Here is a 13013-nt window from a genome sequence, read left to right as displayed (position 1 = left end):
CCAGCACCCTCGGGCTCTGTGCCCTCAGATGTCTCAAATGCAGTATGCGTAGATGTATCTGAGGCAGGGTTGAGGAGGTCCTCAAAGTATTCCTTCCACCTCCGGATGATGTCCCCAGGTGAGGTCAACAGCCCCCCCCCCCCTCTATAAATAGTAGGAACCAGGAGCTGCTTCCCCCCCCTGATACTCCGTATGGTTTGCCAGAACCTTTTTGAGGCCGACCGAAAGTCACTTTCCATGGCCTCACCGAACTCCTCCCACGCCCGGGTTTTTGCTTCTGTGACCGCCCGAGCCGCGTTCCGCCTGGCCCGCCGGTACCCGTCAGCTGCCTCCGGAGACCCCCGGGCTAATAATTCCCGGTAAGCCTCCTTCTTCAGCTTCACGGCCCCCCTCACCTCTGGTGTCCACCATCGGGTACGGGGGTTACCGCCACGACAGGCACCAACCACCCTGCAGCCACAGCTCCGTACGGCTGCTTCCACAATGGAGGTCCGGAACAGTGTTCATTCGGACTCAATGTCCGCTACCTCCCCCGGCATGCAGTCGGAATTCTGCCGGAGGCACGAGTTAAAGCTTCAGCGAACAGGAGCCTCTGCCAGACGTTCCCAGCAGACCCTCACTATGCGCTTGGGCCTACCAGGTCTGACCGGCTTCCTCCCCCTCCACCTGAGCCAACTCATCACCAGGTGGTGATCAGTTGACAGCTCTGCCCCTCTCTTTACCCGAGTGTCCAAGACAGAGGGCCGCAGATCAGTTGATACGATTATAAAATCGATCATCGACCTGTAGCCCCGGGCATGTTCGTACCATGTCCACTTATGGACACCCTTATGCTCGAACATGGTGTTCGTTATGGACAAACCATGCATTGCACAGAAGTCCAATAACAGAACACCACTCGGATTCAGATCAGGGAGGCCGTTCCTCCCAATCACCCACTTCCAGGTCACACTGTCATTGCCCACGTGAGCGCTGAAGTCCCCCAGCAAAACGATGGAATCCCCCCGCGGCATGCCAAATAGCATACCGCTAAGGGAATCCAAGAAGGCCGGGTACTCCGAACTGACATTCGGCGCATAAGCGCAGATGACAGTCAGAGACCTATCCCCGACCCGAAGGCGCAGGGAAACAGCCCTCTCGTTCACCGGGGTAAACTCCGGTGTTAATGCACCGAGCTGTGGGGCCACCAATAGCCCCACCCCAGCCCGGCGTCGCTCACCCGCCGCAACTCCAGAGTAAAAGAACCTCCAGCCCCTCTCCAGGAGATTGGTTCCAGAACCCAAGCTATGTGTTGAGGTGAGCCCGACTATATCTAGTCGATACCTCTCAACCTCACGCACAAGCTCAGGCTCCTTCCCCACCAGAGAGGTGACATTCCATGTCCCGAAAGCCAGTTTTGTCAGCCAGGGATCGGACCGCCAGGGCCTCCCTTGGCTGCCACCCGATCCACAATGCACCGAACCCCTGACATTCCCCTTGTGGGTGGTGGGCCCACCTGGGGACAGTCCCGCGTGCCTCTTTCGGGCTGTGCCCGGCCGGGCCCCACGGGCCAAGTCCCGGCCACCAGGCGCTCGCCAACGGGCTCCTCCCCCAGGCCTGGCTCCAGGGTGGGGCCCCGGTGACCCTAGTCCGGGCGAGGGAAACGGGACTGTTGTTAATTTCATTAACACCAAAGCAGCTGAAACTGATTAACTCTCTGGGGTCGAGTATGTCGTCGGCGACATCGCGTACTTTTCGCGTCTATTTCAGTTTATATCTCGCTGAAATCTTAATGTAGAATCATGAAAAAAACGCTGGCTAAATCCGTAATCTGTCTTCTTTTCAAAACGTCCATTGTCGGAAGTATTAAAGTTTTTTTAACTAGGTTAAATCGGCAAAAAAGTAAACCATGTCATCTTACTTTGTTTTACCTGCATCGGGGGCGTGTAGTACCACTCTCACCCGAAGATCGCTATTCACATTATAAATAGCCGCATTAGCGCGTATTCAAATCGCATTCGCATGGTAATTTGATTAACAGCGCAACGGTGAAACGCGATCCAGATACATCCCCTTCAGCGCCATAAAAGGGGGTTGGGGACGTGCCCAGGTGACAATGGCTCATTCATACACATGAAAGTTGCTACATATTCAATGAAAGGAGCCAGAAATAGTGACATGAGTTAGGTTTTTCTTATTTATTTATCCAAATGAATGTTGCATCTACACCATTTAGTCATCTTCATGTAGCCAAGACTTTGGTGATCAGATATCTGGGATCAAAACAAACTGCCAGCATTGCTTACTATGTACTTTTATAATGTTTCTGCAAGTGTTCCAAACTGCATTTTGCAATGTCTATACTTTGATGTCAAATTTCAAACTTCACAAAAATCTAACATATTTACAATATATATTAAAATAAAGATGAGTGTAATGGCAAAACAAATATATAAGAAATTATTTATTTGCCATGAATTAAGTTTATGATATTTGAAGAAATGTGTGATCATGCCCCAGTCAGTGAAAGTGTGTTTCCTACCCCTAGACCCCAAAGGGTTAAAAACCCCCTCTGCTACTTAACTGACCAGTAGCCTGTACTACAAAGTGGGGTTACTGGCTTATCGAGGTAACTTGTCAGATTTAAGGTAGTCTGGGAAGAAGTGAACGAATATGAAATCCATTTAAACTATGGTACATTAAATCTGACAAATTACCCCGATAAGCCAGTAACCCCGCTTCGTAGTAAAGGCCCCAGATCAATATCCCAGAAGTTCAACTGAATTGACGCTGTACTCTGAAAGTGTTCCTTTAATTTTTTTGAACAGTTTATATCCAAAGGACTAATTGCATCATTCTCACCCAGGTTTTTTTGTCTTCCCCATTCTAGGTACTCTTTGCTTGAAAGTGCTGCAGCCCTGCCATCCTGCCCACCTGTATGGCTGCGAAACCTGCTCTCTCTCTCCTATTGGCCATCATGGCCTGGACTGGGCGGGCCCGCTCCTCGCCCACTGTGCTGCTCCGTCCTCGAGAGAGAGACAGAGATCCTGGCTCCCCTGGAAGCATCAACATAGCAGTTATCTACTCTGGATCATCCTTGCACCCGGAGCTGGGGGTTGATGGGATAGGCATGGGGCCAGGGATGGGAAGGGTGTTGCCCCCTAGGGTTGGCTTCGGACACATCTCGGGGAGCCTCTCGGAGAGCGTGGTGACCCAGTATGGCTCTGCCAATATGATCTGGCTGGCGGTGAATGAGAGCAGCCCCCAGAGCCTCCTGCTGCAGCTCTGTGACCTGCTGGCCACACGGCCTCTGCAAGGTTTGGTATATGAGGATGACAGGCTCCCGTCCATGCCCAGGGGTCCCCTGGCCCCAGTGCTGGAGTTTGTTTCTGCCCAGACATCCCTGCCAATAGTGGCTGTGGGAGGTGGTGCAGGCCTGGGAAGGGAGCCACAGGTAAGTTGTTTGCTGGGATATGTGTCTGCCTTGATGAGGGATGTGTTGAGTACCGGTTCTTATACGATTGGTATGTACTGGACCATACTACAGATTTCGGTGCTGTCAGGGTCAGGGCCTGTCCGCCCCTACCCTTCGTGTCTCTATTCCGTTTGGCCAGCAGGTGTTGCTGACCATCTCGCCTTTTCACTCCCTGTCTAACCCTTCTGTGCTCCCTTGCTCTCTGGACTGCTGCATGGCTCATAGGGTTGAGTGTGTGATATGGAGGTTATAATCATATAGTCATGAGTCACCTTTTTGTTAACTTGTTTTGGTTTTATTTTCCTTAGGGTTTGGTATTGTTTTCTTTGTCGTTGCTTTGTGTTCCTGATTTTGGTCTTCCCTGTTTGCGCGTGAGTTAACTACGTTCTGCTTGGCTTGTTCCTAGTTTTTTCCTAGTGTAATCAGCCCTCTGTTATGTTCTCTAGTTTCTTGTGCCTGCCCTTTGTTAGTCCTCGTTACCTGTGTAGTTAAGTGCCTGCCTTTAATTTCCCCAGTCAGTCATTGTGTGTTCATGTTGTTGTATGTTTGAGGCTTGTTTTATAATTTTGCTACATGTGTTACTTTAGGAATCTTGTAGATAGTTCTTTTTTCCCTGTTTGCTTTTTGACCCCGCGTGGTCCTTTTTATTTTGTGTTTTTTTTTTCCTTCCTTCCTGTTTTTTGTTAATAAACCCCTTTTCTTACTAAGCCGCCAGTGGATAGTCGTCCTTTTTTCCTGTCTGCGCCATGCCACGCCATAACGGGTGCCACTTAAATGTCTGAGCTGTCGATTGTAATATTTGCCTTCTTGTGCTCAGACAACAAGCATCACTGTATCAGTTGCCATTACTAGTTGAAATTATACTTCGATGTCATTAGACACCTGCTATTAGCTAATAGCTACCTTAAACACAGTTAAATTGCTGTAATCTAAAAGGTTACAGCATTAAAGAGATTAAAGTGTGGCTCTATTTCTATTTATTTATTCCAACACCAGGATGTTATGTAGATTTGTCAAGTGTTTTGTATTACTATATGCAAGGTGTTAAGTTAAAATAGGCCTGTTGTTCAATTTTAAGTTAAAATTTGCCTTAATATTAAAGAATAGCTTTTTATTTCTATCAAGCTTTGGTCTGTGCTTTTTTTCCATTAAAAATACTGGGTCAGGCACCGCTTTAGCAGTGGCATCATTTAAAAATAATCATTTTAGCACCAGTATCAGAAAAAACCCAAATGATACCCAAGCCTAAACATTAAGTGCTGTTTGTATGGGGTCCCTTAGCTGCATTTGAGGTGCGAGCTACACGCTTAGCGTCATGGAGATGTTGCAATGCCATATTTAGTACCATGGATGTTGGTGATGGCAGTGATGTGATTCTGTTTATCACCCAAATTCCACTGGGTATTATTTTTCTGTCGTCCCCCCCGGCAGGAGAGTGGCTCAATTTACCTGCAGTTCAGCTCCTCGACTGCGCTCCAATTAGAGGTGATTTTTGAGGTTCTAGAAGAATACGATTGGACATCCTTCTCGGTTGTTTCTACACGTCACCATGGTTACCAGAACTTCCTGGCAATGATAGAGGGCCTCACAGATGGCTCCTTCATCGGCTGGGAGAAGAGGAGTGTGGTAATGCTCAACCTTACGGATGACCCAGGGGAGGCACGTACACGGAGACAGCTGAAAGAGAACGAGGCGCAGGTGAGACGCTCTGAAGGAGGCCTCTCCAGCACGGCATCTCCTCACAAGCGTCATCTCCAAACAAACAACTCTAAATTTATTTCAGGCACCAAGAAGCAAAGACGCTGATTGTGAGCACAAGATCCAGGCTTTGAGGCTCCACCCTCATATCCCTGCGCTCCGCCTTCCGTGTCTCTCCTTTCTATTTTGCTGTACATTTTTTGCTGTGTAATGCCCTCATATCCCTGATCTCTGTCCTCCGTGTCTCTCCCATCCATACTGCTGTGTATATTCCCTATGTAATGCTCTTATATCCCTGCTCTCCACCCTCCGTGTCTCTCTTTTCCATAACACTGTATGGATTCCCTGTGTAATGCCCTTGTATCTCCCTGCTCTCCACCCTCCATGTCTCACCCCTCCATATTAGTGTAGTTTACTCTATTTTCCCTGTACCTCCCAGGTGCGCCTGCTGTACTGTTCACACGAGGAGGCCGAGCTGGTGTTCAGGGCAGCCTGGGCCTCAGGTCAGGCTGGCCCCTCACACATGTGGTTCGCGGTGGGGCCTGCCCTGTCTGGCCTTGGAGTGGAGGGACTCCCCAAGGCCATCTTTGCCGTCAGGCCTCAGGGCTGGAGGGATGAGCCACGCCGAAGGATCGCTAAGGGGGTGTTAGTCCTGACCCATGCAGCTGTGACTATGAGGAAGGACTATGGGGCCTCAGCAGAACCTAGCTTTGCTGGCAACTGTCAGACGGACAGCAATCATACCCAAAGGCTGCCTGGCAGGATCAGGTGAGCAGTGCCAGCATCCAAGAATTCTATGATGCCTGTTTAATATAATTTATGACTCTGTATTTAATAGCATTAAGACAATGATGAGAAGAATAGTAGGGAATAATAATTGATGCAGTTGTGCTTCCCCTGGTTGTTAACTTGTGCCAGATTTGTTAATGATGCTTATAGTGATGCCTTTTGTACGGGGGACCCTGGGAGACATTAGATACACCCCCCCCCCCCCCCCCCGAAACCAACAACTGAACCAAATAAAACAAAAGTTTCATGAGGGGCTGTATGACACACAGGTCCAACATACAGTATAAATTAATATAGTATATCAGTGCCCAAATAATCCTGCCCCCCAGAGCTGCTTTTATTACTGACTTAATGCTGTCACTACTAACATAATGTTGTCGGTACTGACTTTATGCTGTCTCCTGCATGATGCCCAGTAACTAGGTGTATAATCCTCTTTTCCTGAGAACGAAAAAAAAAATCAAGGACGATTTGCACAGTTCCACATACAGTCAAACCTCAGATTGTGAGTTACTTGGTTTGCGAGTGTTTTGCAAGATGAGCAAAATTTAAAAATAAATTTTTACTTTATAAACAAGAGAGGTCTTGCAATACGAGTATTATGTATATGCTTTGTCTGCCGAGCGTCACAACTGAGCTGATGGTTCTTCTCTCTCTCACGCTGCGGGATTGTAGGTAATCTTTTCCCATGCTCAGTCTCAGACGGCATGCCTCACTCGTATAGTCAAAATTTAGTAGAAAAGCACCACCGGAATAAGGGTGTAGCAGTGCGAGCGATGATTCTAACGACAATGCATTGTCCACATTTTCGCGAAATCGAAAAGGAGGCAAAAGCGGCTGTCTCTGGATAGGTTCCTTATTAAAATTGCACAAAAAGAACAAGATTCCAGTGAGGCAACAGATAGCAGTGATTCCGTTAGTTATAGCGAAAATCGTCCTACAAAATAACCCTCCTCTTCTCTCTCGTCTCCCTCACACCATCCACGATTCTTTTCAAAGGTAAAGTGCAAATTCATTTGTTTTTTATATATTTTTACTTTATATTTTGTATTAATAATTTTTATATGAATATGTTTGGGTTGTGGAACGAATCATCTGAGTTTCCATTATTTCTAATGGGGAAATTCACTTTGATAAACAAGTGCTTTGGATTACGAGCACGTTTCCGGAACAAATTATGCTCGCAATCCGAGGTTTTACTGTTCATGCTTTTGTTCAAAATCGTTTCCAGAATAGCATTGCAACCTTGCCCTACAGTATAGGTGAAATGTCTCGATTGCTAATGTTAGCCCACGGACAGTCTGATTAATCAACTAATCTTAAACAGTGGAGGGTAATTCAGGTCCAGCTGAGTATTCTGTGACTGTGGCTCCCTCTGCTCAATTGGTTGGTTGAAACAAATCTTGGTCTGGACTTCTACTATTGGAACTAAATTACCCAATGAATTGAGTTATGAAGTATTGGAAACATAACAGATATTTGGAGTAGTTTTGGATCCTCAAGTAGGTGTTGGGGAAGCCCTATTGTGTGTGGGTGGAGGGATCAGCATATTCTTCGTACGAAATCCATCTTTATACCAAATCTTCTCGTGGTCAGCACGCAGCTCTGTGGAATGATGCCCTCTTCATGCTTAGCCTGCCTGCCTGCCTCCCTCAGGTACTTCAGTAACATTACACTGGGTGGACGCGATTACTCCTTCAACAGTGACGGCTACCTGGCCAACCCCTCTATGGATGTCATCTCTTATTCACTGGGGAAAGGATGGGAGGAGGTGAGCACTACAGATCAATTCAGCTGCACATAACTTTCAACACATAGTGCCACAGCAAGCAATATCAATAACGCAAGCTGATTTGGCCCCTGGAGCTCTGAGCTGTTGCCACTTTCAAATGAATTCATAAGCTGTGTTGTTCCCTATCTTGAGATTATGCTGTAGAAGGGAAGAGCGTAAAATAGCTTCTTGTTTTTAGTATGCATACAGCATCCCCTGTAAAAACAATTTTAGGGGAATGGTAGACTGTATTTTTCTGGATTTTACTAAAGAATTTGTGGATGTTTTCAGTGGATACCGTTATGTGGCATTTAGCCTGTCCCTGTGGACAAGAGAGCCATTAAAAGTAGCCCGCACATTTGCCCGAGGCAACAGGAGCTGAAGGCAGATGTTGCAGTGCCTCCCCAGGGCAGGCTCATTAGAGTGGGGGAATGAGGCCAGGGGCCAGATGAACACTAGTGCTATAAAAAATAAAACACTCATAGAAGCTGCTAAGAGCTTCAGAGGGGTCATGCAGTTATTTAAATTCATTCGAAATTTTGCCCATCACTGTGCATCCTGGAGGATCTCCGTATCTTTTCAGTTTTGGAGTCGTCTGCCCTGGACCATGGAGACTGATACTGATCTTGTGTTTTGGTGACCCTGCATGTCAATTACGATCCTGTATGCCCTATTTAGACAGTTGCATATTCACTCTTTCATCTGATCTGGCTATCGGTTTAATTGCTGCAACACCAGTCTTTCATTATCTTTAAATATCTCTATGATGAGAATATATGTGACAATCCATCCATCTTTGCCATTTGACTTGGTGAGGGTCCCTGGCAAATTATGCTAATATTATAATACTTTTCGAATCATGTAAGTAACATTAGGGATTGCATTTGTCACCTAACATAAACAGAAAAATTTGACAGAGAGTTTGCTAATAATGCTGTATATAATTCTGATTTTTTTTTACCATAGGACCTCATATTCTTCATTTGTCAGGTTAAGAAGTTGAGATCTATAAGACCATTTGTTCTTTCAGGATTTTGTTTGCTTTTTAAACATTTCAACATGGCATCTTTCCACAGATAAGGAAAACAGCAGCTTGTAAGCTGACCTCCATCAGGACACAGCCACGTCTTTCTGATCCCTTAGCATCTTTGCTGTTAAGGCTTCCTGTGGGTTGGCTCTTTCCTGCCATTTTTCCAGCTCATCTCCCAAGCCCAGCCTGCTGTAGCTTTCGTTATGATTTTATCTGGCACATAACTGACCAAACATCTGAAGGAAGCTCCTTTTATTTATTCCCCATCTCTTAATGGCCGTCCATTTTGTGCCAAGCACAGGACAGTTGTACCTCTCTGGTGGTTTTTTTAAAGCTGCTTTCCTTATTCTGTAATTTTGCAATTTTGCTTATCATGTACACCAGTTTGTTTCCTTTTTGAAATGATTCCTGATAACTATTACCATTTTATATGGCATTTCTATTACCATTTTGTATTTTCTAAGGGCAATTTGCATAATAGCTAAAAATTGCAAAACTCTGAAAATATTAACCTATTTCAAAGACTTTTTGCACGTTTAATAACAAGGTCCAGTGACAACTTTTCCGCACTATTGGAAATTGCTATTGGAAATTTTTATTTTTTTCACCCCACCCTAGTGACCAGACCTGCACAAAATATTCAAGGTGGGGTCTTACCAAGGAATTATATAATCGTAGCATCACCTCCCTTGACTTAGGTTACATGTTTAGGTGTGTGGAGTTTAACATCCTATTGGCCTTTTCCATTGCTTCCCTACACTGGCGGGAGTGAGACATGGAAGCATCAACATACACACCGAGTTCTTTCTCATAATCAGCTACCTTTATTTCAGTGGAACCCATAAAGTATCTGTACTTTTATATTTCTGCTCCCTGCATGGATTACCTAACATTTATCTATGTTAAATTTCATCTGCCAAGTATCATCTGCCCAGTCGCTAATTAAATCAAGATCCCGTTGTAGCCTCTCTGCTGCTAGATCAATATCTACTACACCACCCACCTTGGTGTCATCTGCAGATTTAACCAGATTACAGTATGCATTGGTGTCAATGTCATTAATGTAAATTAGGAACAATAGTGATCCTAAAATTAAACCCTGTGGTACCCCACTATGAACGCAGGCCCACTGTGACATTGTGCCTCTATTAACTACTCGCTGTCTTCTTGTCAGTTAACCAGTTTTCGATCCAAGCTGCTACAGTTCCTAAAATCCCTGCAGCTTTGGGCTTAAGCAAGAGCCATTTGTGGGGGACAACATCAAAGGCCTTCTGGAAATCTAAGTAGATCACATCGTAGGCCTTTTTGTGATCATTGTAGCTTCCTCAAAGAACTCAAGTAAATTAGATAAACAGGATCTACCTCTCCTAAATTCATGTTGGCTATCCCTCAAAATATTATTTGAATCCAGGTAATCTACCATTTTCACTTGGATTCTAGCTTCCATTATTTTTCCAAAAATGCTAGTTAAACTGATTGGCCTGTTGTTTGCTGGACTACTTTGATCCCCTTTTTTGAATATAGGTGTTATATTAGCATGCTTCCAATCAGAAGGCACCACACCGGCAGATAACGATTTCTGGAATAGTAAAGTTAAAGGCTATTAATATCCTTCATCTCTTTTAAAAATATAGGTAAAATGCCATCAGGCTTTGTACCACATCAGACTCAGTTATACATATATTTGTCATAGACAGTGCTATACTCATACTAAATGGTGGTAAGTTACTCGTGTTTTCTACTGTGAACACCCGTGTAAAATAATCATTAAACTAATTTACTATATCAATTTTCAATTATAAGGCCCTTACTATCCTGCAAATTAGTGATTTCAGCTTTTAGAGCTCTTTTGGAGTTAAAATATTGGAAGAAACTTTTATTGTCATCCTTGGCCTCCAATGCAATCTTTCTTCAATGCAATCTACATTCCTCTTGGAGAGTCTGTTATTTTTTAACTTAACCTGTAGACTTAGATACTCCTGCTTTATTTTGGAATCATTAGTTATTTTTCATTTGTGAAACAGAGCCCTTTTCCTCCTGACTATATTCTTAATTTCTTTAGTAAATCACCTTGGTTGTAGTTTCTTAGATTTCGTTTTGCTGGAAACAGGTATGAAGTCCTCTCGCACTTGCAACAGTGTGCTTTTAAAATATTCCCATGCCTATGAAGATCTTGTACAACCTCTGCTTCCTCTGCTTCTCCACTGGTGGAAAGAAGTCAACTGCCTTAATCTCAAGCTATCTAAGGGCTTGTCTATTTATACTGCACTGCAGTTCCTTTTTCTGATGTTCATATGCCATGGATCATTACTGAATATTAACTTTGCATCAACTGCCATGTAACACAAATACAGGTTGACATTTGACAGACACATCTGAATGAGACATCAATTTCACAATTAGGAGTTAACTTATAGGGGTTTTTACTGTAGAGTTCAGTTTGATCCTTAATTAGGAATTAGTGTAATTCTGATCCTAAAACTATTAGGTGGGCTCGTGGGAGAATGGGGTGTTGAAGCTGCGCTACCCGGCCTGGTCCCGCTACGGGGTCTTCCTGCAGCCCCCAGACGATGCCCAGCACCTGCAGGTGGTCACCTTGGAGGAACGGCCCTTCGTCATTGTGGAGTCTGCTGATGCCGCCACCGGCACCTGCATCCGTGACTCTGTGCCTTGCCGACTACCCCTCAACACCAGGTCGGGCTTCTTGATGGATGGGACAATGATGACCCATGATACCTTTCTTTCCCCTTTACCATCTGTCTCCATTTTCTCTTTCCAGTGCAGTTCTGGAAGGTGTCATACCAGTGAAACAGTGCTGTAAAGGATTCTGCATCGATGTCCTCAAACGACTGGCCAAGATAGTTGGCTTCACCTATGACCTCTATCTGGTGACCAATGGGAAGCACGGGAAGAAGATTAATGGGGAGTGGAATGGCATGGTGGGAGAGGTCAGAATAACTTAGTATTTATAAATTAAATATTAATTTGCCAAGTTTGTATTATTTAGTGCCTAAAATTGCCTTGCATCACCTCGTGTACTTTTTCAGACTGAACTGTGATCAGACTTGGACCAGACGACATGTAACATACCTTCATTTCTGACTGCAGCTCATCTTGTATCCACTAGGTGGTGTACAAGCGTGCTGACATGGCTATTGGCTCTCTGACTATCAATGAAGAGAGGTCAGAGGTTGTGGATTTCTCTGTGCCCTTTGTGGAAACGGGCATCAGCGTGATGGTATCCCGCAGCAATGGAACTGTGTCACCATCTGCCTTCCTGGGTGAGAAATTAAAGCCATGGCAGGGATTTGGCAAATAAGAGCAAGTGGGCATTCTGGGGCAGAAGTTACAGTATGAATACAGCATCAGCATTTAAATGCCATTGTGTTTCTAAGCGATCCAAGCAGTGTTTTAGTACTGAAAAAGCCACGTTTCCCTGTGAAATGACAAACCATGCTGTGTGCCCAACTATACTGCTATATAGCATTTGTTTATCAACAGGCACCCAGTACTGCAGCCTGTGAGTGTCTCAGAGGCTGTTTACCAGCTGGTGGGCTTGTCCAGTTTACCATGACTCGCAGTAATAGGTTAGTAACGATGCCCCCAGTGTCTCTAAGAGTGCTCTTTGAAGGCACTGTTCTCTGTGGTGTGTGCAGTGATTAAGAGAGTGTAGCATACAAAGGGATGTGAATCAGCAGAGCACATAAACAGCCTAAAACAGATATGGAGACTGCTGAAAATGGCCTGTAAACTGGGCACGTTTTCATAAACTAGAAAAGACAGCGGAGAAACTTGGTTTTCTTTGACTGAATTAAAAATTAACGTTTGCCTTTGCAATGTTAAATGAAAAATGATCAAGGGCTGTAACCTACATTGAACATTAAAAGAGAGAGTATTATAAATGGAACTGCTGTCAATTTAAAGTATTTACTTCATAAATATATGAAAGTCACATTTATGTGTTAAAGCATTGCATAATTTGCTTAGGTAATTACCAAAGTGATTATCGTTTGTAGATGTTTATGGTATATATTGCGGTATATAATTTGATCTGTAAATTTCAATGTAACTGTTTTTGAAAGGGTAACATATGTCCATAGCAAAGGCATTGCAGCAGGAAGTTGTATAATAAACTGTTAACACATTTCAAAGTAGTTGTGAACGTAGAATATTTATTGTGCAAATCTGTAATTATAGAAAAAAATATGAAAACATTTCATGTAACTTCCCTGGTTTTATCTTATCTTAAAAAGACAGGTTGGTTTTGTAAA

General features: G+C 44.4%; 1 protein-coding gene across 5 annotated transcripts in view; it reads left to right on the top strand.

Moving 5' to 3' along the window:
* Window positions 1–13013, top strand: part of LOC111837764 (uncharacterized) — a 153243-nt gene that overhangs the window by 103462 nt on the left and 36768 nt on the right. For 4 of the 5 annotated variants that reach the window (XM_072705682.1, XM_072705679.1, XM_072705680.1 and 1 more), the window contains 7 exons: window positions 2870–3433; window positions 4886–5152; window positions 5592–5920; window positions 7598–7712; window positions 11231–11436; window positions 11522–11690; window positions 11870–12023. In XM_072705682.1, coding sequence (XP_072561783.1) covers window positions 2918–3433; window positions 4886–5152; window positions 5592–5920; window positions 7598–7712; window positions 11231–11436; window positions 11522–11690; window positions 11870–12023 — 1756 coding nt within the window. In that variant the 5' untranslated portion in view covers window positions 2870–2917. The remainder of the gene's footprint in view (window positions 1–2869; window positions 3434–4885; window positions 5153–5591; window positions 5921–7597; window positions 7713–11230; window positions 11437–11521; window positions 11691–11869; window positions 12024–13013) is intronic. The other variant, XM_072705683.1, reaches the window with a different exon arrangement.

Source organism: Paramormyrops kingsleyae, chromosome 23, assembly GCF_048594095.1.
Source record: "Paramormyrops kingsleyae isolate MSU_618 chromosome 23, PKINGS_0.4, whole genome shotgun sequence".
Classification (NCBI taxonomy): Eukaryota; Metazoa; Chordata; class Actinopteri; order Osteoglossiformes; family Mormyridae; genus Paramormyrops; species Paramormyrops kingsleyae.
The sequence above is the reverse complement of the archived record's forward strand: the minus strand, read 5'-3'. Positions and strand labels throughout refer to the sequence as shown.